This window comes from Coregonus lavaretus (assembly GCF_964263955.1).
Source record: "Coregonus lavaretus genome assembly, chromosome: 9".
Taxonomy (NCBI): domain Eukaryota; kingdom Metazoa; phylum Chordata; class Actinopteri; order Salmoniformes; family Salmonidae; genus Coregonus; species Coregonus lavaretus.
The window spans coordinates 18,930,518-18,951,444 of NC_139996.1; the positions used below are offsets into that span (position 1 = coordinate 18,930,518).

The 20,927-nt window shown below is 44.4% G+C and overlaps 1 protein-coding gene across 2 annotated transcripts; it reads left to right on the forward strand.

Moving 5' to 3' along the window:
* Positions 1-6,180: 6,180 nt before the first annotated feature.
* On the forward strand, positions 6,181-20,620 carry LOC311134453 (chaperone Ric-8B-like). 2 transcript variants are annotated; one of them, XM_084168134.1, is made up of 10 exons: positions 6,181-6,353; positions 7,271-7,318; positions 7,434-8,051; positions 9,956-10,050; positions 11,346-11,496; positions 12,106-12,204; positions 12,518-12,662; positions 12,828-12,972; positions 13,258-13,377; positions 19,843-20,620. In XM_084168134.1, exons 1-10 carry the CDS (start codon positions 6,270-6,272, stop codon positions 19,949-19,951), a joined length of 1,614 nt encoding a protein of 537 aa, XP_084024260.1. In that variant the 5' UTR covers positions 6,181-6,269; the 3' UTR covers positions 19,952-20,620. The 2 variants fall into 2 exon arrangements, with proteins under 2 accessions (XP_084024260.1, XP_084024261.1); XM_084168135.1 differs by having other exon boundaries at positions 12,109-12,204.
* The last annotated feature ends 307 nt before the right edge of the window (positions 20,621-20,927 follow it).

Sequence of the window (20,927 nt, forward strand, 5' to 3'; positions counted from 1 at the left end):
GTACAGTCTCTTAACAACGCACGCCGTTTTCTCTTGGTCAACACTTACTCAGAGTAGGCCTCTCAGACGCTGTCCAGAAGACATGCTAGCCTGCTGCAGAGCCAGGGTCATATTCATTAGGGCACACCATAGCAATACATTTTGCAACGGAAAATGAACATGAATGTTTCTAATTTGACAAGTTAAGGTTGTCGCTCCCTGTTTCAGTCTGTTTTCTTCCGTTTGGTGCCTAATGAATACAACCCAGGATGGATTGCCTTAATGTTTCACAACTGGAGCCCAGTCACGTCAATCGGCATACAGCCAAAAAACAATGAGAGAAGTTTATAGCGGAGACAAAGCTAAACATGTGGAGAGCCTTTATTAGCTTATCAGTTTCACATGAAGAGTTTTTTTAATGATCGAGTGCTGTGCCTCAGCCAGATTATTTGTGTGCTGTGTCACAAGCTCTGTTGCTGTATTTGTGGGAGGAGGAAGACACTATAGATGTATTCTCTGTAACTTTGTAACATTGTGTTCTTTTTTGTTTTCTGTGTTACAGTTGGTATTTTGTTTTCTTTTTTGTATGGATATAGTGAAGGAAACATTAACCTAGGTTTGTGTGTTTTATAATGCACTCAAAGCTACTGTGGACCTATTACCCTATGGGTAGGAATGAAAAGGAACAAATATCAAAGTGTAACACACATGAACTATAGTCACTTTTTTCTGTAAATACAAGCACTCGACAACTTCAGTGGTGACAACTGTTACAGTTTAAACTGATATGTATGTGGAATTATTTGTTGCCACATAAATAATTTCTAAAACCCCAATGCAAATGTGAATTGTGTTCTCATTTCTTTCTTCTTCTCTTCTCTCAAACACATACGATTGGTAATTAACATGTCACTGTTCTGCAGTCCTACAAACCTTGTTCAACCTCTTAGTTTTAGCCAGGCTAGTTTCTTTCCACTGAAATTCTCTAAAGTAACTTGTCTGACTGATAAACTGTCACTATTATTTATTGATATTGATGATACACTGATCATGCTTTGGAAATATTGATCAATACATTTTCAGAGGAGTGTTCAGTATTAAAATGCAATGACACACCACACACCTTAATTGACTTGCAGTTTGGCTTGTGTGAAAGGATCACCACATAGTAGCTCTTGGTTGAATTTTTGGCATAGTATATCATTGCACAACTCCCCCTCCCTTAAACCTCCATTTTGAATTTGATGTTGACAAAGGAGACCAAATCTTTTCAAATCCTCTGAGCTGATTTTTTTCTCCAATCACTTGCCAGCATTGGGAAGACTGGGAACCCAGTGGGGGCTGGGCGAGAAGCGAGAGGGCCACACTGCGGAAAGAATTACATTTCTATAAAGAGCAGCTCCTGCTGGGGTGTGGTCATTGCACCTCGGTCCCGTAACCTTTGACCTCTGACCCTTTCAAGTTTTATTTTATTTATTTGAATGCAGAGTCCCTGTGCTGTGAGCCCATTTTCCTGGACACCATAAAAATTCACAACCAAGGCTCTGCATGCTGGAGGCCCGTTCGGTACAATGGTTACAAATGCAATGAACATGGGAAAAGCACACAGTCCTGAAAGACTATAGGCCTGATCACAAACACTTGATACCAGCTTAGAGCAGTCTGGGCCATTGGGGATGTGTCAGAATGCAGATGAGAACCAGAACCATAATATCATACCCCCTTGACCCTTGCTTACCATGTCTAATATCCTCTCCCCCTTGTAGGGGATGAGTTCATTTTGAAAATTGTAATTTCAAATTCAAGAGCTATGAGAATCTCTACTTCCAGTTCCAGAATGGGGATTGAATTCAGTTTCCAGTGCTTTGAAATATTCATGACTGAGTAGCTTGCCAACATGGCTCAAGGGAAGGATAAAGGCATCCTCCATGCAGTAACGGTGCGTGGGTAAAATCACCGGGGAAGCCCCCCCCCAAAATAAAAATTACCATATTAAATTGCCATATTACAATCTACGTGTTGTGATAATTGTGTTGTTTGCTCTATAACCTGTTAGTTAATATGCCTTGACACCATGATACAGTTGAAGTCGGAAGTTTACATACACCTTAGCCAAATAAATTTCAAATCAGTTTTTCACAATTCCTGACATTTAATACTAGTAAAAATTCCCTGTCTTAGGTCAGTTAGGATCACCACTAAGAATGTGAAATGTCAGAATAATAGTAGAGAGAATTATTTATTTCAGCTTTTATTTCTTTCCCAGTGGGTCAGAAGTTTACATACACTCAATTAGTATTTGGTAGCATTGCCTTTAAATTGTTTAACTTGGGTCAAACGTTTCAGGTAGCCTTCCACAAGCTTCCCACAATAAGTTGGGTGAATTTTGGCCCATTCCTCCTGACAGAGCTGGTGTAACTGAGTTAGGTTTGTAGGCCTCCTTGCTCACACACGCTTTTTCAGTTCTGCCCACACATTTTCTATAGGATTGAGGTCAGGGCGTTGTGATGGCCACTCCAATACCTTGAATTTGCTGTCCTTAAGCCATTTTGCCACAACTTTGGAAGTATGCTTGGGGTCATTGTCCATTTGGAAGACCCATTTGCGACCAAGATTTAACTTCCTGACTGATGTCTTGAGATGTTGCTTCAACATATCCACATCATTTTCCTTTCTCATGATGCCATCTATTTTGTGAAGTGCACCAGTCCCTCCTGCAGCAAAGCACCCCCACAGCATGATGCTGCCACCCCCGTGCTTCACGGTTGGGATGGTGTTCTTCGGCTTGCAAGCAACCCCCTTTTTCCTCCAAACATAACGATGGTCATTATGGCCAAACAGTTCTATTTTTGTTTCATCAGAGCAGAGGACATTTCTCCAAAAAGTACGATCTTTGTCCCCATGTGCAGTTGCAAACCGTAGTCTGGCTTTTTAATGGCGGTTTTGGAGCAGTGGCTTCTTCCTTGCTGAGCGGCCTTTCAGGTTATGTCAATATAGGACTCGTTTTACTGTGGATATAGATACTTGTACCTGTTTCCTCTAGCATCTTCACAAGGTCCTTTGCTGTTGTTTTGGGATTAATTTGCACTTTACGCACCAAAGTACGTTGATCTCTGGGAGACAGAACGCGTCTCCTTCCTGAGTGGTATGACGGCTGCGTGGTCCCATGGTGTTTATACTTGCATACTATTGTTTGTACAACGTGTTTAAGTAGAAAAAACATGTTGACTCACCCTACTTGTAGAGAAACACCAATGCCATCCTCCTCTTTCATGTTGCCTAAAAGGTCTATGACTCTGTCATACAGTACACGTTTTTAGTTTTTGTTGTCCTAGGCTACCTGGCTAAAATGCTTGCTCGCTAGCGTAACTTTCTTTCATGGGAAACGATACGCCAGGCCAGCTCGTTAACATTAGCATACTACATCTAGCTACATGTTGAACTTCCATCCTCTCAGGCCAGGGGCACAATAGGAATTCATGGTTGGATCAGAATTGCCGTTATAATCATTGGCCAGTATGGAGAATTAAGTAAAACCAAATCCCTATCTCCAGCCATGGCTAATTTAGGGAGGGACGATTTTAGCTAGCTAGCTAGTTAGCCACTGGAGGACAACGACACAACGAGATGCAACAATTCAAGTTTTTTTCTGTCAATGATGTAATTGGGCTGAAGCCAAATCCAAACTGGCTTCGCTTGACACTATTTTTTGGTGCACCAGGACCATTCACAGCTGAGCTCACTCAGTTTAGCTCAACACTGATAGGCTATTAGTCCTCTGTAGCTCAGCTGGTAGAGCACGGCGCTTGTAACGCTAAGGTAGTGGGTTCGATCCCCGGGACCACCCATACACAAAAAAAATTTTATGCACGCATGACTGTAAGTCGCTTTGGATAAAAGCGTCTGCTAAATGGCATATTATTATTATTATTATTATTTATTTTTTTATCAAGGGAGGCCAAATGCTCACTGGCTTCCTTTGCATTCAATGCTACGGGCAGCAACAATGTCATACTCTTTTTGACCAGACAGCATCAGATAGATAGCCTACACATACTGAGACTGGGGGGGCGCTGTTTCATTCGCTCGGATGCTTTCTCTGGTAAGATACATTCAGCCTCTTGTGAATTGAAGGAAATGTATGAAACACAGAGAGAAGAACGATACATTATTTTGTATGTTTTTTTCTTTTTTCTTGGTAAATTTTTTGGGGAAGCCTGGCTTCCCTTGACATCCATGAATACTTTAGGCCTCCATCATGAAAACGAATATGAAGCTGTAATTAATGACAGATGATGTACTGGCTTTCCATAGTCCTGGCACAAACCGTTATCATTTTTACATTTACATAATTTAGCAGACGCTCTTATCCAGAGCGACTTACAAATTGATGCATTCAACTTATGATAGCCAGTGGGACAACCACTTTTTTTTATTTATTTTTATGGGGGATGGGGGAAGAAGGATTACTTTATACTATTCCAGGTATTCCTTAAAGAGGTAGGGTTTCAAGTGTCTCTGGAAGGTGGTCAGTTACTCCGCTGTCCTGGCGTCGTGGGGGAGCTTGTTCCACCATATCATGCTTGCCTGCCTATCCTGAACAACGCAACAATGTATTTGTTATTTTTATATTTTGGGGAGCTCAATACAATTCCCCTGGGTCTCGACCCCGACTTTGAATACCACTGCATTAGGCTATGAATGATTAGTGTTATGCCATTTTTATGACCATGTTATGCCCTTGATTCAGTGGTCTACTGGCCAGTATTGGAAATGCCAGGAGTGTAGATAGACGAAGACAAAGACAATTGAAAATGAGCAAATCTGATTAGGCCTATAGTGAACATAGATACAGATAACTGGAGACAGGAAATGCAGAAATAAATCATAGACATACATGACAGACAAGCGCGTGCATAGACCTTTTCATATCAAAGTCTATCGGCAGTATGTTTAGAAGGCCAAAGAAGACAAGACAAAACCCCATTAAAATGAAAAAATGTAGTGATATTGACGCACTTTTTCTGTACATCATTGCACATCTTGCACGCCGCGTGCACCCGTTCGATGAGATCGTGACGTTGACAGGTAAAAGTTGAAACACTAAAGGGGGGTGTAGCTAGCCCATAGAGAATGATAGAGGCCTCTAGTGGACAAAATCATTTTTTAGTATGGGCAGCGCCATTGAGGGCGTCCACCATGCTTCCGCCATTTTAAAGTAGATAACAGGGTGGGGATTCAATGGTGAGTCATGGGTAATTGGATACATGGAGTGTGTCTGAAAGTGGGCGTGGCAAAATAAGAGGGTGGATCTACAGAAGTGGGTGTATGAAAACCGAATCCGCTAATTGGGCAGATTTGTTGCTGCTCAAGACCGTTTTGCCTGGCTGATTGGGCTGCAACAACAAGTCGATTGTTGACAACTGTAGAATGTTAGCTAAGTTTAACCCTAAACTTTTTGTTATGAGTAAGCATTTGTCGGCGCATGTGACAAATACAATTTGATTTGATTTCCTAACCTTATCCTCATTCTCCTAACCTGCCACTTTAATTGAGCTAACCTGCTGCATTAGTTCTCCTAACCTGCCACGTTAATTATCCTAACTTGCTACTTTAATTATCCTAACCTGCTATGTTAGTTCTCTTAACCTGCTATGTAAACATTAAGCTGACAGACAGTGCACTTGGCTATGGCCTGTCTAACGAATAAGGGAGCGCTGATGTTACATTACACCCATCACTGTTGATCCACCCACTTATTTTGCAACGCCCACTTGCAGACACACTCCAAGTATGCATTTAGCCATCACATTTACATTTTAGTCATTTAGCAGACGCTCTTATCCAGAGCGACTTACAGTTAGTGAATACATATTTTTTTATACTGGCCCCCCGTGGGAATCGAACCCACAACCCTGGCGTTGCAAACGCCATGCTCTATCAACTGAGCTACATCCCTGCCGGCCATTCCCTCCCCTACCCTGGACGACGCTGGGCCAATTGTGCGCTGCCCATGAGTCTCCCGGTCGCGGCCGGCTGCGACAGAGCCTGGATTCGAACCAGGATCTCTAGTGGCACAGTTAGCACTGCGCCATACTTGTCAATGGCACTAACCATGCTGTCACATACGCTATAATGGCACAGATATAAAGATGAGTCCTCTATCTATCTCTATGAGCTAGCCTAACCCATAGCCAGCTGTGTCAGACGAAGAGAGAAATAGGGTGTCAATTATTCAGAAACTTAATCAAACGTTACAATTCTTTAGTTGTCATCGAAGTATTTGAATAATGGATTTAAACAGTATCCTGTCGCAGCTCGAAACTGACAATGAAGAGGACATTGAAAGGCTTTTGCACCAGTACAACGGAGAGGTGGGATTCTCCTCGCTTTGACGTCTACTAAAACAAAGTCATTAGCTAGCTAGCTTAGCTCGCTAGCTAGCCATCTAAAAATGTTTACAGAATCATAGCTGCTAAAATGAGTACTGAAACGATATGTTTAGCTATAACTTGCATTTCTCCTCTTTGCATGGAATCAACGAGTTTAAAGCCCATTGCTGTGTTGCAGGAAGTGATTAGCATATTTTCATCATGGCTTGGTTGCTAGCTAGTTAGCTAACGTTAGGTAGTGTTGTGGCCAAATATTGCAGGGTATCTCTTGCTAACCATGTATGCATGCAATGACAGCATGCTTAACGTTATTTGGTAGCTAATTAACGTTACAGTTTAATACATTTAGTGTATCTAGCTCCCATTTAGTAACAGCTGTTGCAGCTCTTCCTGCTGTAACTTGAGCTAGCTAGATAGGTAGCCAACGCGTTTAGTTACTGTCACTGATACACAGAGCAGAGGAGGCTGATGGAAGGAGCTACAGGAGGATGGGCTCATTGTAATGGCTGGAATGGAATAAATGGAACGGTATCAAACAAATGGAAACCATGTTTGACTCCATTCTATTCCAGCCATTACAACGAGCCCGTCCTCCTATAGCTCCTCCCACCAGCCTCCTCTGACCCGGAGTGTCTGGTAGGAATTAATTTGCATTACAATCGTATAGGTAATGCACTCGTAGTTCTGATCAGTCTGCACATCTCTAGTTATCAATGACCAGCAGCCTCTTCTGCCCATCTGTTACTGTATCTTAGAAACAAATTAATTCCAGATAACATTACTGAGAATATGCTACTTTCTTCATGCACTGTTGCACAGATGGAGGTGACAAAGCACATTTAGCAAAGGAATATGCATTTGACTTTTGTCTCATTGGGCATTGTGTTTTGTATTTTCAGAATAATCTCACATTCAACTTTGATCCAAAAGAGGAGGATCTACGAAGTGTAAGTAAACGCTCTTTGCCTTGTCTGATGCTTCACTTTCACTTATAGCCTAGATAATGCTTCTGCTCCCTTGTGTGTTTGATGGTGAACCAACTGTCTCTCTCTCCCTGTGCAGATGCTGTGTCAGGGCCTGCTGACTGTGCTGGGTAGGCAGGTTGGTCCCCGCTGCCAGAGCACCTGCCTGGAGACCCTCCGCATTCTGTCCCGGGACAAGCAGGTCCTGGGCCCTGTGGGCACCCGGGAGGGCATGCTGGTCCTGGCCGGGCTTGCTCGGTTGCCGGGGGGAGAAGGGTGTGACAGCCTACAGGAGGAGGTCCAGACAGAGGAGAATGAGAGGGTGGTGGTGGAGGCCCTCAAGTGCCTGTGTAACGTGGTGTTCAACAGCGCAGCGGCGCAGCAGGTGGGCGCCGACGTGCAGCTGGCACGGGGTCTGTGTGCCCGCCTGCACGCCGCCCGTGCTGGGCGCCACGAGGTGGGCCTGTTCTCCCTGCGCCTGCTCTTCCTGCTCTCAGCACTGCGGCCAGACGTCCGGGGGGGCCTCAGGAGGGAGCTGCGTGCCGTGGGGCTCCTCACAGAGGTGCTGGAGTGTACCCTGGATGTACGCTGGGTGGGCCCCTACGAGGCGGCCCCTCCGGACCCCCAGGCCCTGCCCATCCCTGCTGAAGACAATGAGAGGGCCATGGAGGCCCTGAAAGCCCTGTTCAACCTCACGCTGTCTGACACTAGCGACGAGGTAAGTTTACACGGTTACACCTACTGTCTGTTAAACATTGTTTTTCAACTTTGGAGTTGTTTCCTTTTTAAAGAGGATATGTACACTGTGTTTGTAATGTACACTCACCGGCCAGTTTCGTTCACGAAAATGGATCGCTCCTACAGACAGTGAGTCACGTGGCCGTGGCTTGCTACATAAAGCAGGCAGACAGGCATCGAGGCATTCAGTTATTGTTCGATTGAACATTAGAATGGGCCAAACAAGTGACCTAAGCGACTTTGAGCGCAGTATGATCGTCGGTCCAGGTGCGGCGGATCCAATATCTCAGAAACGGCCGCCCTCCTGGGCTTTTCACGCACGACAGTGTCTAGGGTTTACAGAGAATCGTGCGACAAACAAAAAACATCCAGTCAGCAGCAGTCCTGTGGGCGAAAACAGCTTGTTGATGAGAGGTCGAAGGAGAATGGCACGAATCGTGCAAGCTAACAAACCACAAACAGACCAATAACGGTGCAGTACAGTAGTGTGCAGAACGGCATCTTGGAACTCACAACTCGTCGATCCTTGTCACGGATGGGCTATTGCAGCAGATGACCACACCGGGTTCCACTCCTATCAGCTAAAAACAAGAAGAAGCGGCTCCAGTGGGCACGCGGTCACCAACACTGGACAATTGAGGAGTGGAAAAACATTGCCTGGTCCGACGAATGCCGGTTCCTGTTGCGTCATGCTGATGGGAGAGTCAGGATTTGGTACAGGCTGTGGCAGTGTTGTACTGATGTTGGAATGTTTTCCTGGCACACGTTAGGTCCCTTGATACCAGTTGAGCAACGAACGTTTCCGACACCTTGTAGAATCCATGCCTCAAAGAATTCTGGCTGTTCTGGAGGCAAAGGGGGGTCCGAGCCGGTACTAGATGACCTAATAAACTGTGTGTGTGTGTGTGTGCATTCAGAGCTCACAGAAGGCTAGACACTGCAGCCATGAGCACAGTGCATGTGTTTAGAGATACTGCATGAACATAAATCCCTGGCTGTGGATGGACACATCTCCTTTACATCTCCCCTGTGAATATTTAGACCATGCTTTGGTTGAAGGCTACTATTTAACGATAGTGTATCAACAAGACTTGGCTTTGTTGAGTGACTGATGCTAGCTCATGCGGACGGACAGCTTCTCTATCCCTTATTGGAAAGCCCTAACTAAACCTGTACAGCAATAAGAGGTTTATCAGCTATCTGACCTCGCTTAAGCCCCTTTGGCACCTTCACAACTTTCTCGATTAGCCATGGGGGGCTACTGAAATTATCTTATGTCGCTCAGCCCCTTCAGCATTTGCTCAACCTATATCATCACAGCATGAAGAAGAGGGACACATCCCCCTGCTAAATCAAATATATAAATCTGTTGGATCCGGTAATGAATGTCTATCAGTGATAATATGACATGCCAAACGTGTCTTTGATATTTATACATTTGAGAATAGTTCTAATTCAGGCTGGTTAGGAGAGCTGTCTGCTTTAACTGCTAGCTCGTATTGTGCTTCAAAATGTTATTGGTCCAAATACGTTTTTTCGCCATGCTTGCCCCTCACCGTTGTAGCTGACATCATGTTGAGTCCCTCTCATCCCAGCGTTAATCAGAATAGCCCTGTGTTCACCTCATAAGTCAATCCCACATGCTCATTTGCATGGCATGGAAAGCCTGTGAGTCAGCTCTTAGGTCTGACCTCAATCTCCATAGTAACAGTCTCTCTTTCTCTCTTTTTATTTATTTTTGAGATGACTGCTTCCCCTTCCCGCTTCTCCCAAAGCAAATTGTATCCTGCTTATCCCTACTTGCTTAGACCTTCCCCTCCTTTTGTTTTAACTAATGAAATGTTTCCTTGAGGATCATGCTGTTGTACATCCTTAATTTGATAGGATGGTGACCACCAGCTCCGCCTCATCACTGCCATCATGCGCCATCTATTGATGCTAAAGACTCAGACAGAGGACAAAACAGAGGAAGCACACAGGTTGGAAACCCTTCTGCTCATTCCTCTCCACACAACAGGGCTAAACTACATCCTTAAAGTATCAAAAGATATTAAAGTTAGGGGAGTTAGTGTCCTTGCCTGTTTTTAAGACTCTGATCAATGACACTGTTTGTGATAGCTGCAGTTGTTTTTAATACTCAAATGTATCTGTGACACTGTCTTTTGTGTGAATTTTTTTGTAATATTTGATGTATATACGCTGCTATTTCCCTGTTTTACCTTCTTGCCAGGTCGCCCTCGCAAAATAGGTTTTTAACCTCAATGGGTCTTACCTGGTTAAAATAAAGTACACGTTCATCAGATGGTTTGTGCAAATTAGGCTAATTAATCACCATCCAATGATTACTCTCTGTAGTCAACAGTGACAGCATCCAGCTCATGAGAAAGTATCAACTTTAAACCAAGAAGTACACTGAGTGTACAAAACATTAAGAACACCTTCCTAATATTGAGTTCCACCCCCCCTCCTTTTGCCCTCTGAACAGACTTAATTTGCCGGGGCATGGATTCCACAGGGATGCTGGCCCATGTTGACTCCAATTCTTCCCACAGTTGTGTCAAGTTGGCTGGATGTCCTTTGGGTAGCAGACCATTCTTGATACACCCTGGAAACTGTTGAGCGTGAAAAACCCAGCAGCGTTGCAGTTCTTGACACAAACCGGTGTGCCTGGCACCTACTACCATACCCTGTTTGGCACTTAAATATTTTGTCTTTCCCATTCTCCCTCTGAATGGCACACATACATAATCCATGTCTCAATTGTCTCAAGACTTTAAAATCCTTCTTTAACCTGTCTCCTCCCCTTCATCTACACTGATTGAAGTGGATTTAACAAATAACATCAATAAGGGATCATAACTTTCACCTGGATTCACCTGGTCAGTCTGTCATGGAAAGAGCAGGTGTTTTTAATGTTTTGTAAACTCAGTGTATATGGCATTGTCTTATCTGGACATCTCATTGATGGGAATTAATGACAAAGCTTTCTTTAGAAGGATATGCGAGAATGTTAAGAATGTTTGGCTAGATAGTTGCGCTGAAGGAGTGTCATGTAAAAGTGATTGATGATACACCCCGTGGCCCTATGGATTCTGTTGTTGTGTCCCTCTGGTCACGGGGGTTTAGCCCATTGTCCAGACTCCAGAGTAGACCTTTAGTACTAGTCTGTTTATACTGATGAATTAGGTAACCATTCCTTAATGACCATTCATAATAACCAGTAAGTTAACCACTTTCCTTCCTTCCTCCTTCTCCTTTCTTCCTCCTCCTCCAGCCATGCAATCAACTTGCTTAGTAACCTGCCTGTGTCTTGTCTGGATGTGCTGATTGACGTGCCCGTCCAGGGGGGCCAGGAGGAGTACAGCGGGAAGAACATGGACGTTGTGCAGGTGCTACTGGACTTCATGGAGAAGAGGATAGACAAGGTAAGAAAGGTGGACCAGAGACATTGTTGCCTAATTTGAGAACGACTATATTGCAGTCCGACTGCACAGAATCACAGATATACAAACTACCTTGCATCCCAAATAACTACCTATTATGTGATCAAGATTAGCAATTCTGTACCTTGCCGTTTTCGGCGCCTTTGCTCAAACTGATCCCCTCAAAATCACTGAGCACTCAAATCATCCATCTCGGTGGCTGCCACCACAAACCATCTTTAAAGACTTTTGCATTTCCTCTTGACCCTGATGTTAAACAAGACAATGTTTCAAGCCAAAGTAGAATTAACCCCAATGACAATCCCCCAGTGGCGCCTTACCCACCATTTCAAGAACTGCTCTATCTAACGAGGTCATTCAGAAATTCATATTGCTCCCTGTTTTAAGTAGAAATGTCAGTCTCTACTGAACAAGCAAATGAAAAGATGTGGAAATCCTGGCCATCCTATTAGTAGCTGTCCACACACCATAGAAATAGAATTGCTAAAACTTCCTGAATAATTTTGTATTTCTATTAACCACACAACAACTGCTACAGTGCCTCTGTGGGCATTCCTGTCGTCACATGCCTCATGTGTGTCTCATTCCAAGCAGGGCGCCAACTACAAAGAGGGGCTGACCCCAGTTCTCAGCCTGCTGACAGAGGGCTCCAGGTACCACAGGGAGATCCGCCGATACATCAAGACACAGGTACTGGAGCGGGAGTGGCCATGGCCTTGGACAAACACACTTTCTGTGCATTTTGTAATCTGTCCTGATCCTGACACATAAAAAGTGATGCCAAATTAAAGATCTTTAAAATCTCTTCTTGAGTGTGAGATGAAATGCATATTGATAACATATCTTGGTGACATCTCATTGATATATTGTTAAAACATGTCTTCTAACTAAATCCAGCTGTGATGCATCATGCGCTGGCCTGATCACTCCGTTCAGAGGTCTAGTGTACTACCGTGTTAGTTTTCATTGTGGCTCTGCCACCGTTGGCTGTGTGTGTTTCCAGGTGCTGCCCCCTCTGAAAGAGGTCAAGGTCCGGCCGGAGATCGGGTCCACCGTCAGGAACAAGCTGGTGCGCCTCATGACCCACGTGGACATGGGTGTGAAGCAGAGCGCAGCAGAGTTCCTATTCGTCCTCTGCAAAGAGAACGGTGAGAACGAGAAAGAGAGGCAGATGGAGCACGCTGTATGAGTTGGCAAAGTTGATTTTCACTTAGAAATGTGTTAATGCCATTGCACCTCAGATGCAACCCTGATGTATAAATCCTACATACAGTAGTGTTGTACTGATCCCACCCCCCCCTCTATTCTTCCAGTGGACAACCTGTTGAAATACACAGGGTATGGTAACGCAGCAGGACTCCTGGTGGCTCGAGGCCTGCTGGCAGGGGGGCGAGGAGAGACACATTATTCAGACGACGAAGACTCCGACACTGAAGAGTACAAATCGGCTAAACCTTTGTGAGTAGACAGGAGCTTTAAATATAGGACCATAGACATGCATGCCTTGCTTTGAATTGCTAAATGTATGGATGAAATGTTGGGCTGGCCTTAGGGTGTGTCATTGAAGTGACCAGTATATTGATTTACTTTGAACTACAACAGAATCCATAGGGCCAAGGGGTGTATCATCAATCACTTTTACATGCCACACTTGAGGTAAAACATTCAGGACAGCTTAGCATTGGGTCAGAATCACCTAAGTCTTCCCTCTGTCTTATCTGTTCTGTTGTCTGTCTGTCTCAGCATCAACCCCATCACGGGCCATGTGGAGGAGCCCATGCCTAACCCCATAGAGGAGATGACTGAGGAGCAGAAAGAGTACGAGGCCCAGGAACTAGTCAACATGTTCGACAAGTTGTCAAGGTAAGCCAACCACCGTACAACCTCATCATGTATGAATGCAACAACAACAGTGTTTGCCATAGTAACTCTTTGTAACCCTCTATGCCAGATGATTAACCTTTCTGGATTATACAGCTGTGTATCCTGTTTGAATGATCCCCTATGGCTTATTATTTATCCCCTTAAACCTGAACGTCTGCGATCTTCATTCACACTGACCTTTCCTTAGCGAGAGAACCTAGCGCTAGTCAGAGAATGATGTGGATGCGAGACTGAGCGACACTGAGCGCGCTCCCTGCCAACCAGTTCATTAGAGGAAGAATCTCCTGCCGTTAGCCCCGGTGCGCAATTAGGCCCCGGCCTTAACGCCTCGTCCGTCCCTGCATTCAGCTGGAGTCAATGGAAGCCGTCGGCACGTTGCTGCAGCATCATTACCAGCACGCCATTCATTAGCGTCCTAATTAGACCACACAGTGGGGTCGGCAGCCATCAGCTCCTTTCTACTCCTTTATGTGGTGCTTTATGTCAGGGTGTTTAATAACATATACGTGTCTACTTCCCTTTATTCAGCTTTCTCCTCATTCAGCCCAGGAGCCAAACACTGTCTGCTAACTGACGGGAGTGAGACTGAGACATATGTACAATTAGAGAGAGGCATGGGGGTGGAGGGCTGAATACATTTACAAGCACAAGAAAAGCTGACATTGTCATTGTTTAACCACAGAGTGGGGGTTGAGTCATAATGAAACGCGTGTGCCTGTCTACAAGAGGCAGATTCCTTTCCTCTGAAGCCAGATCCATCCTCCTTCTCCTGTATCCCTCCAGCTCTCTATTCTCCTGTGTGTCGGTCGGTGTCAAGGGAGAGGTTCATGACACAGGCTGCATCCCAAATGGCACCCTATTCCCTATATAGTGCAGTACTTTTGACTAGAGCTAGGACTATATAGGGATTCGGGTGCCATTTGGGATGCATCCAGAGTCGTCAACCGCTGCCCTACCTACCCAACATGCCACGATGGGCTCTCAGGAGATGGCTCAGGGTCCTGTAAGAATGTGCTTTCCCTCGCTGCTTAACTGCTCCTTCAATTAGCACATGCTCTGAGTCTGACCCCCTACACACACACACACTCCCTCATCGTTACATCTGCTGGCCTGTGTCCTCAGTGCAGAGTGGGGAACAGGACGGGCTGCACCATGGGTCCTGATTTACTGGACTGTACGCACTACCCTCTGTAGTGCCTTGCGGTCGGATGCCAAGCAGTTGCCATATCAAGCGGTAATGGTGATGCAGCCAGTCAAGATGCTCAATGTTGCAGCTGTATAACTTTTTGTGGCTTTGTCGTGGCTTCTTCACGACTTTGTTGGTGTATATGAACCATGATAATTCCTTAATGATGTGGACACCGAGGAACTTGATGCTCTCGACCCGCACCACTACAGCCCTGTCGATGTGGATGGGGGCGTGCTCGGTCCTCCATTTCTTGTAGTCCACAATCAGCTCCTTTGTCTTGATGACGTTGAGGGAGAGGTTGTTGTCTTGGCACCACACTGCCAGGTCACTGACCTCCTCCCTATAGGCTGTCTCATTGTTGTCGGTGATCAGGCCAACGACCATCGTTTCATCAGCTAACTTAATTATGGTGTTGGAGTTGTGTGGGCCACGCAGTCGTGGGTGAACTGGGAGTACTGGAGGGGACTAAGCACACACCCCTGAGGGGCTCCCGTGTTGAGGGTCAACGTGGCAAATGTGTTGTTGCCTACCCTCACCATCTGAGGGCGGCCCTTCAGGAAGTCCTGCATCCAGTTGCAGAGGGAGGTGTTCAGTCCCAGAGTACTGAGCTTAGTGATGAGCTTGGAGGGCACTATGGTGTTGAAAGCTGATCTATAGTCAATGATTAGCATTCTCATGTAGGTGTTACTCTTAACCAGTTGGGGAGAGGGCAGTGTGTGCAATCACGGTTGCGCCATCTGTGGATCTGTTGGGGCGGCATGCGAATTGGAGTGAGTCTGGGATGATGGTGTTGATGTGAGCCATGACCAGTCTTTCAAAGCATTTCATGGCTACAGGGACTATGGTGGTCTGCTTGAAACATGTAGGTATTACAGACTGGGTCAGGCAGAGGTTGAATATGTCAGTGAAGACACTTGCCAGCTGGTCAGCGCATGTTCTGAATACGTGTCCTGGTAATCTGTCTGTAAACCCCGCGGCCTCGGCTACGGAGAGCGAGATCAGTCGTCAGAAACAGCTGGTGCTCTCATGCATGGTTCTGTGTTGCTTGCCTCGAAGCGAGCATAGAAGGAATTTAGCTCATCTGGTAGGCTCGCGTCACTGGGCAGCTCGCGGCTAGGTTTCCCTTTGTAATCTGTGATAGTTTGCAACCCCTGCCACATCTGACGAGCATCCGAGCTGACGTAGTAGTATTCAATCTTATTCCTGTATTGATGTTTTGACTGTTTGGTGGCTCGTCGGAGGTCGTAGCGTAATTTCTTATAAGAATCCTGATTAGTTTCCCAATCCTTGAAAGCGGCAGTCTAGCCTTTAGCTCATGTAATCCATGGCTTCTGGTTGGGATATGTACGTACGCTCACTGTGGGGAGGACGTCGTCGATGCACTTATTGATGAAGCCGGTGTCTGAGGTGGTATACTCCTCAATGTTATTGGATGAATCCTGGAACATATTCCAGTCTGTACTAGCAAAACAGTCCTGTAGTTTAGCATCCGCTTCATCGGACCACTTCCGTATTGGTACTTTCTGTTCGAGTTTTTATTTAATATTTGTATAATTATTTTATTTTTTTAATGTGGGGGTAGATCAGCTTTAATACTGCAGATAGATTGTGACTTCCATCAATGTAATTGTCTGCATCACTTCCAATCCCCCATATGTTTTTTTTTGCATATATATATATATATATATATATATATATATATATATATATACACACACATGTAAACTTCTGACCCACTGGAATTGTGATACAGTGAAATAATCTGTCTGTAAACAATTGTTGGAAAAATTACTAGTGTCATGCACAAAGTAGATGTCCTAACCGACTTGCCAAAACTATAGTTTGTTACAAGAAATGTGTTGAGTGGTTGAAAAACGAGTTTTAATGACTCCAACCTAAGTGTATGTAAACTTCCGACTTCAACTGTACATACATATACATGTGTATATACAGTGAGGGAAAAAAGTATTTGATCCCCTGCTGATTTTGTACATTTGCCCACTGACAAAGAAATGATCAGTCTATAATTTTAATGGTAGGTTTATTTGAACAGTGAGAGACAGAATAACAACACAAAAATCCAGAAAAACGTATGTCAAAAATGTTATAAATTGATTTGCATTTTAATGAGGGAAATAAGTATTTGACCCCCTCTCAATCAGAAAGATTTCTGGCTCCCAGGTGTCTTTTATACAGGTAACGAGCTGAGATTAGGAGCACACTCTTAAAGGGAGTGCTCCTAATCTCAGCTTGTTACCTGTATAAAAGACACCTGTCCACAGAAGCAATCAATCAATCAGATTCCAAACTCTCCACCATGGCCAAGACCAAAGAGCTCTCCAAAGATGTCAGGGACAACATTGTAGACCTACACATGGTGCGACTATTTGCAAATGGAAGAAACACAAAATAACTGTCAATCTCCCTCGGCCTGGGGCTCCATGCAAGATCTCACCTCGTGGAGTTGCAATGATCATGAGAACGGTGAGGAATCAGCCCAGAACTACACGGGAGGATCTTGTCAATGATCTCAAGGCAGCTGGGACCATAGTCACCAAGAAAACAATTGGTAACACACTACGCTGTGAAGGACTGAAATCCTGCAGCGCCCGCAAGGTCCCCCTGCTCAAGAAAGCACATATACAGGGCCGTCTGAAGTTTGCCAATGAACATCTGAATGATTCAGAGGAGAACTGGGTGAAAGTGTTGTGGTCAGATGAGACCAAAATGGAGCTCTTTGGCATCAACTCAACTCGCGTGTTTGGAGGAGGAATGCTGCCTATGACCCCAAGAACACCATCCCCACCGTCAAACATGGAGGTGGAAACATTATGCTTTGGGGGGTGTTTTTCTGCTAAGGGGACAGGACAACTTCACTGCATCAAAGGGACGATGGACGGGGCCATGTACCGTCAAATCTTGGGTGAGAACCTCCTTCCCTCAGCCAGGGCATTGAAAATGGGTTGTGGATGGGTATTCCAGCATGACAATAACCCAAAACACACGGCCAAGGCAACAAAGGAGTGGCTCAAGAAGAAGCACATTAAGGTCCTGGAGTGGCCTAGCCAGTCTCCAGACCTTAATCCCATAGAAAATCTGTGGAGGGAGCTGAAGGTTTGAGTTGCCAAACGTCAGGCTCGAAACCTTAATGACTTGGAGAAGATCTGCAAAGAGGAGTGGGACAAAATCGCTCCTGAGATGTGTGCAAACCTGGTGGCCAACTACAAGAAACATCTAACCTCTGTGATTGCCAACAAGGGTTTTGCCACGAAGTACTAAGTCATGTTTTGCAGAGGGGTCAAATACTTATTTCCCTCATTAAAATGCACATCAATTTATAACATTTTTGACATGCGTTTTTCTGGATGTTTTTGTTGTTATTCTGTCTCTCACTGTTCAAATAAACTTACCATTGAAATTATAGACTGATTATTTCTTTGTCAGTGGGCAAACGTACAAAATCAGCAGTGGATCAAATACTTTTTTCCCCTCACTGTAAATACATACATATCCTTAAAAAAATAAAATAATCCTTTATTACTTTCCAACCCCACCATCCCTCCCTTAATTGGAGTAACTAGTGAACAACAACGCTTAGGCCTCTACTTCTAGCTTATACATACATTTTATGGACACAGTCAATTTGACAATAATTATATTTTGTTTGTTTTTACTCCTGAACTTCCTCAACCGCTCTGATCATTTTCATGATGTCCATCCGGTTTGCTTCTACTTGCCATATCCCCCAAACTGTGCTCTTTCACAAAAGTTCTCAACCTATATACTTATTAAACTCTGTTTGAGTTTTTGCTTGTAAGCAGGAATCGGGAGGATAGAGTTATGGACAGATTTGCCAAATGGAGGCCGAGGGAGTGCTTTGTATGTATTTCTGTGTTTAAAGTAAAGGTGATGTAGAGTTTTTTTTCCGCCTCTAGTTGCACAGGTGACATGCTGGTAAAAATGAGGTAAAACAGATTTCATTTTCCTTGCATTAAAATCACCTCCGCCTCTGGATGTTTTTCTTGTTTGCTTATGGCCCTATACAGCTAGTGGTGGTAAATAGACGGCTACAAAAAATATAGATGAAAACTCTCTTAGTAAATAGTATGGTCTGCCGTTTATGAGGTATTCTAACTCCGGCGAGTAAAACCTTGAGACTTCATTCAGATTAGAGATTGCGCACCAGCTGTTGTTAACAAAGAGACACACACACACCTCCCCCCTTAACCGTACCCGAACCTGCCGTTTGGTCTCGACGATGCATCGAAAAACCAGCTAGATTTATATTATCCATGTCCTTGTTCAGGCATGACTCCAAGAAACATAGTATATTACAGTTCTTCAGGTCCCGTTGATTGGATAGTCTCAAACAGCTCTTGTCCAGTTTGTTCTCTATTGATTGTACGTTCGCCAATATAATTCTGTCTGAAACAGTCTGTTGAGAGATGCTGAAGTGTTCTTAGGAGCCGTTTGGTTGTGTGTTACTGTTTTCAGTGCGTCTGTGTTTTTCTGAAGTAGGCTAAACCTCAAAGACTGAAAGGACATTAGATCAAATTTCTTTGGTGCTGTATTCATACCACACAAACAAAATATTATTTGGCTCACCTCCCACTCTTACCAAGACTTCTTTATCATAGTCCTCCTCAGATTTACTCTGTTTTTGGGGGGAGGAATGAGGAATGACATGTTCATTTGTGTTTGAATAGTGTAAATGAATGCAAATGGGGCCTTGGTTTTAAGACTTATATTGGCTAATTCTGTGACTGATATCACATCTGAGAGGGAGCTGGTGGCACACAGTGCAGATATAATTGGATTAGGATAGAGGGCCTGGTGTGGCTTTGAGGAGATTAAATGGAGCACTGATCCTGTAATTAAACTGATCTGCAGAAGAGGGGGGGAAAGGGAGATGAACAACAAGTGTGAGAGAGAGAGAGTGTGTGAGTGTGTGTGCGCGCACATGTGTTTGAGTGAATAAAGGAGGGAAGGTTCGTCATCCAGGGTTCTTGAGTGCCGGATGTAAGAGAAAAGAAAGTGGTTCCACCACCACTCAACAACGGGCCTCTTTAGAAGGTGCAGAATACTTGACACAAAGGGTGTTCGGGTTCAAAGCAGCACAGGTGGATTTTGGCAGCAACAGATTGGTCCACCAAATTAAACAAGTGGGCGTTGGACACTCCATTGTGTCATGTCTGTTTTCTTGGTGCCTAGAGAATACGACCCAGTTGTAATGTTTGTGTTTCTCTGCTCCACAGGCAGCAGCTGATTAGGCCCATGGGGGTGAGGAGGGATGGCACACTGGCGCCCCTAGAGGAGGCTCTGAGACAGCCCACGACTGACAGCTGCAGCTCAGACTCAGACTAGAGCCACTACCACCCCAGACCCCATATACCTATAGTAGGCTGTGTCCAACACAGAGGTCCCCTCATACCCAGGTCTGTCTGTCTTCTGTCTGTCAGACTGATAGGGTCTTGCCCCATATGCTGTTCTGTTCTCTAAAGCTGACTTGAGCCTGACTTGATACGACACAGGAAAGGACAGGGTTAAGGTCGAGCACATGCTCCAACCACACCATTGTTACTACTTAAATGTTTTTATTTATTTGATGTACCATTTCTCTGCTCACACCTCTCAAATTTGATAGAATGAAAGATAGCTCTTAATCACATTGTACTGTATGCTGTATAGATGTGAATCACTGAAAGCATGGATGCCGGGGTTTGACCAAATTGTAATTCAGTTTGGATAAGAAATCATTCCTTAGATATAATTATGTTGATTTTGTTCTTTACATGTTGAAAGTGTCTATTTATAAGGATTAGTTTTTTTTGTAACATCAAGTGCTACAATGATCAGAGCAGTAGCCACTAGTTTTACATCAGTGTCTGAAGTCAATGGAGAGAAATAATGAGACGCATGAAGTCAGGCAGTAATTTAGCCAGCAGTCCGATATGTACAGTGAGAGAAAAAAGTATTTGATCCCCTGCTGATTTTGTACGTTTGCCCACTGACAAAGACATGATCGGTCTATATAATTTAATGGTAGGTTTATTTGAACAGTGAGAGACAGAATAACAACAACAAAATCCAGAAAAACGCATGTCAAAAATGTTATAAATTGATTTGCATTTTAATGAGGGAAATAAGTATTTGACCCCTCTGCAAAACATGACTTAGTACTTGGTGGCAAAACCCTTGTTGGCAATCACAGAGGTCAGATGTTTCTTGTAGTTGGCCACCAGGTTTGCACACAACTCAGGAGGGATTTTGTCCCACTCCTCTTTGCAGATCTTCTCCAAGTCATTAAGGTTTCAAGGCTGACGTTTGGCAACTCGAACCT

Excerpts from the sequence above, each read along its gene's own strand:
- LOC311134453 (XM_084168134.1), top strand. The coding sequence starts at position 6,270 with ATGGATTTAAACAGTATCCTGTCGCAGCTCGAAACTGACAATGAAGAG. Across the intron at positions 7,319-7,433 it reads AAGAGGAGGATCTACGAAGT|ATGCTGTGTCAGGGCCTGCT; the intron begins GTAAGTAAACGC and ends CTCCCTGTGCAG. Across the intron at positions 10,051-11,345 it reads AAAACAGAGGAAGCACACAG|CCATGCAATCAACTTGCTTA; the intron begins GTTGGAAACCCT and ends CTCCTCCTCCAG.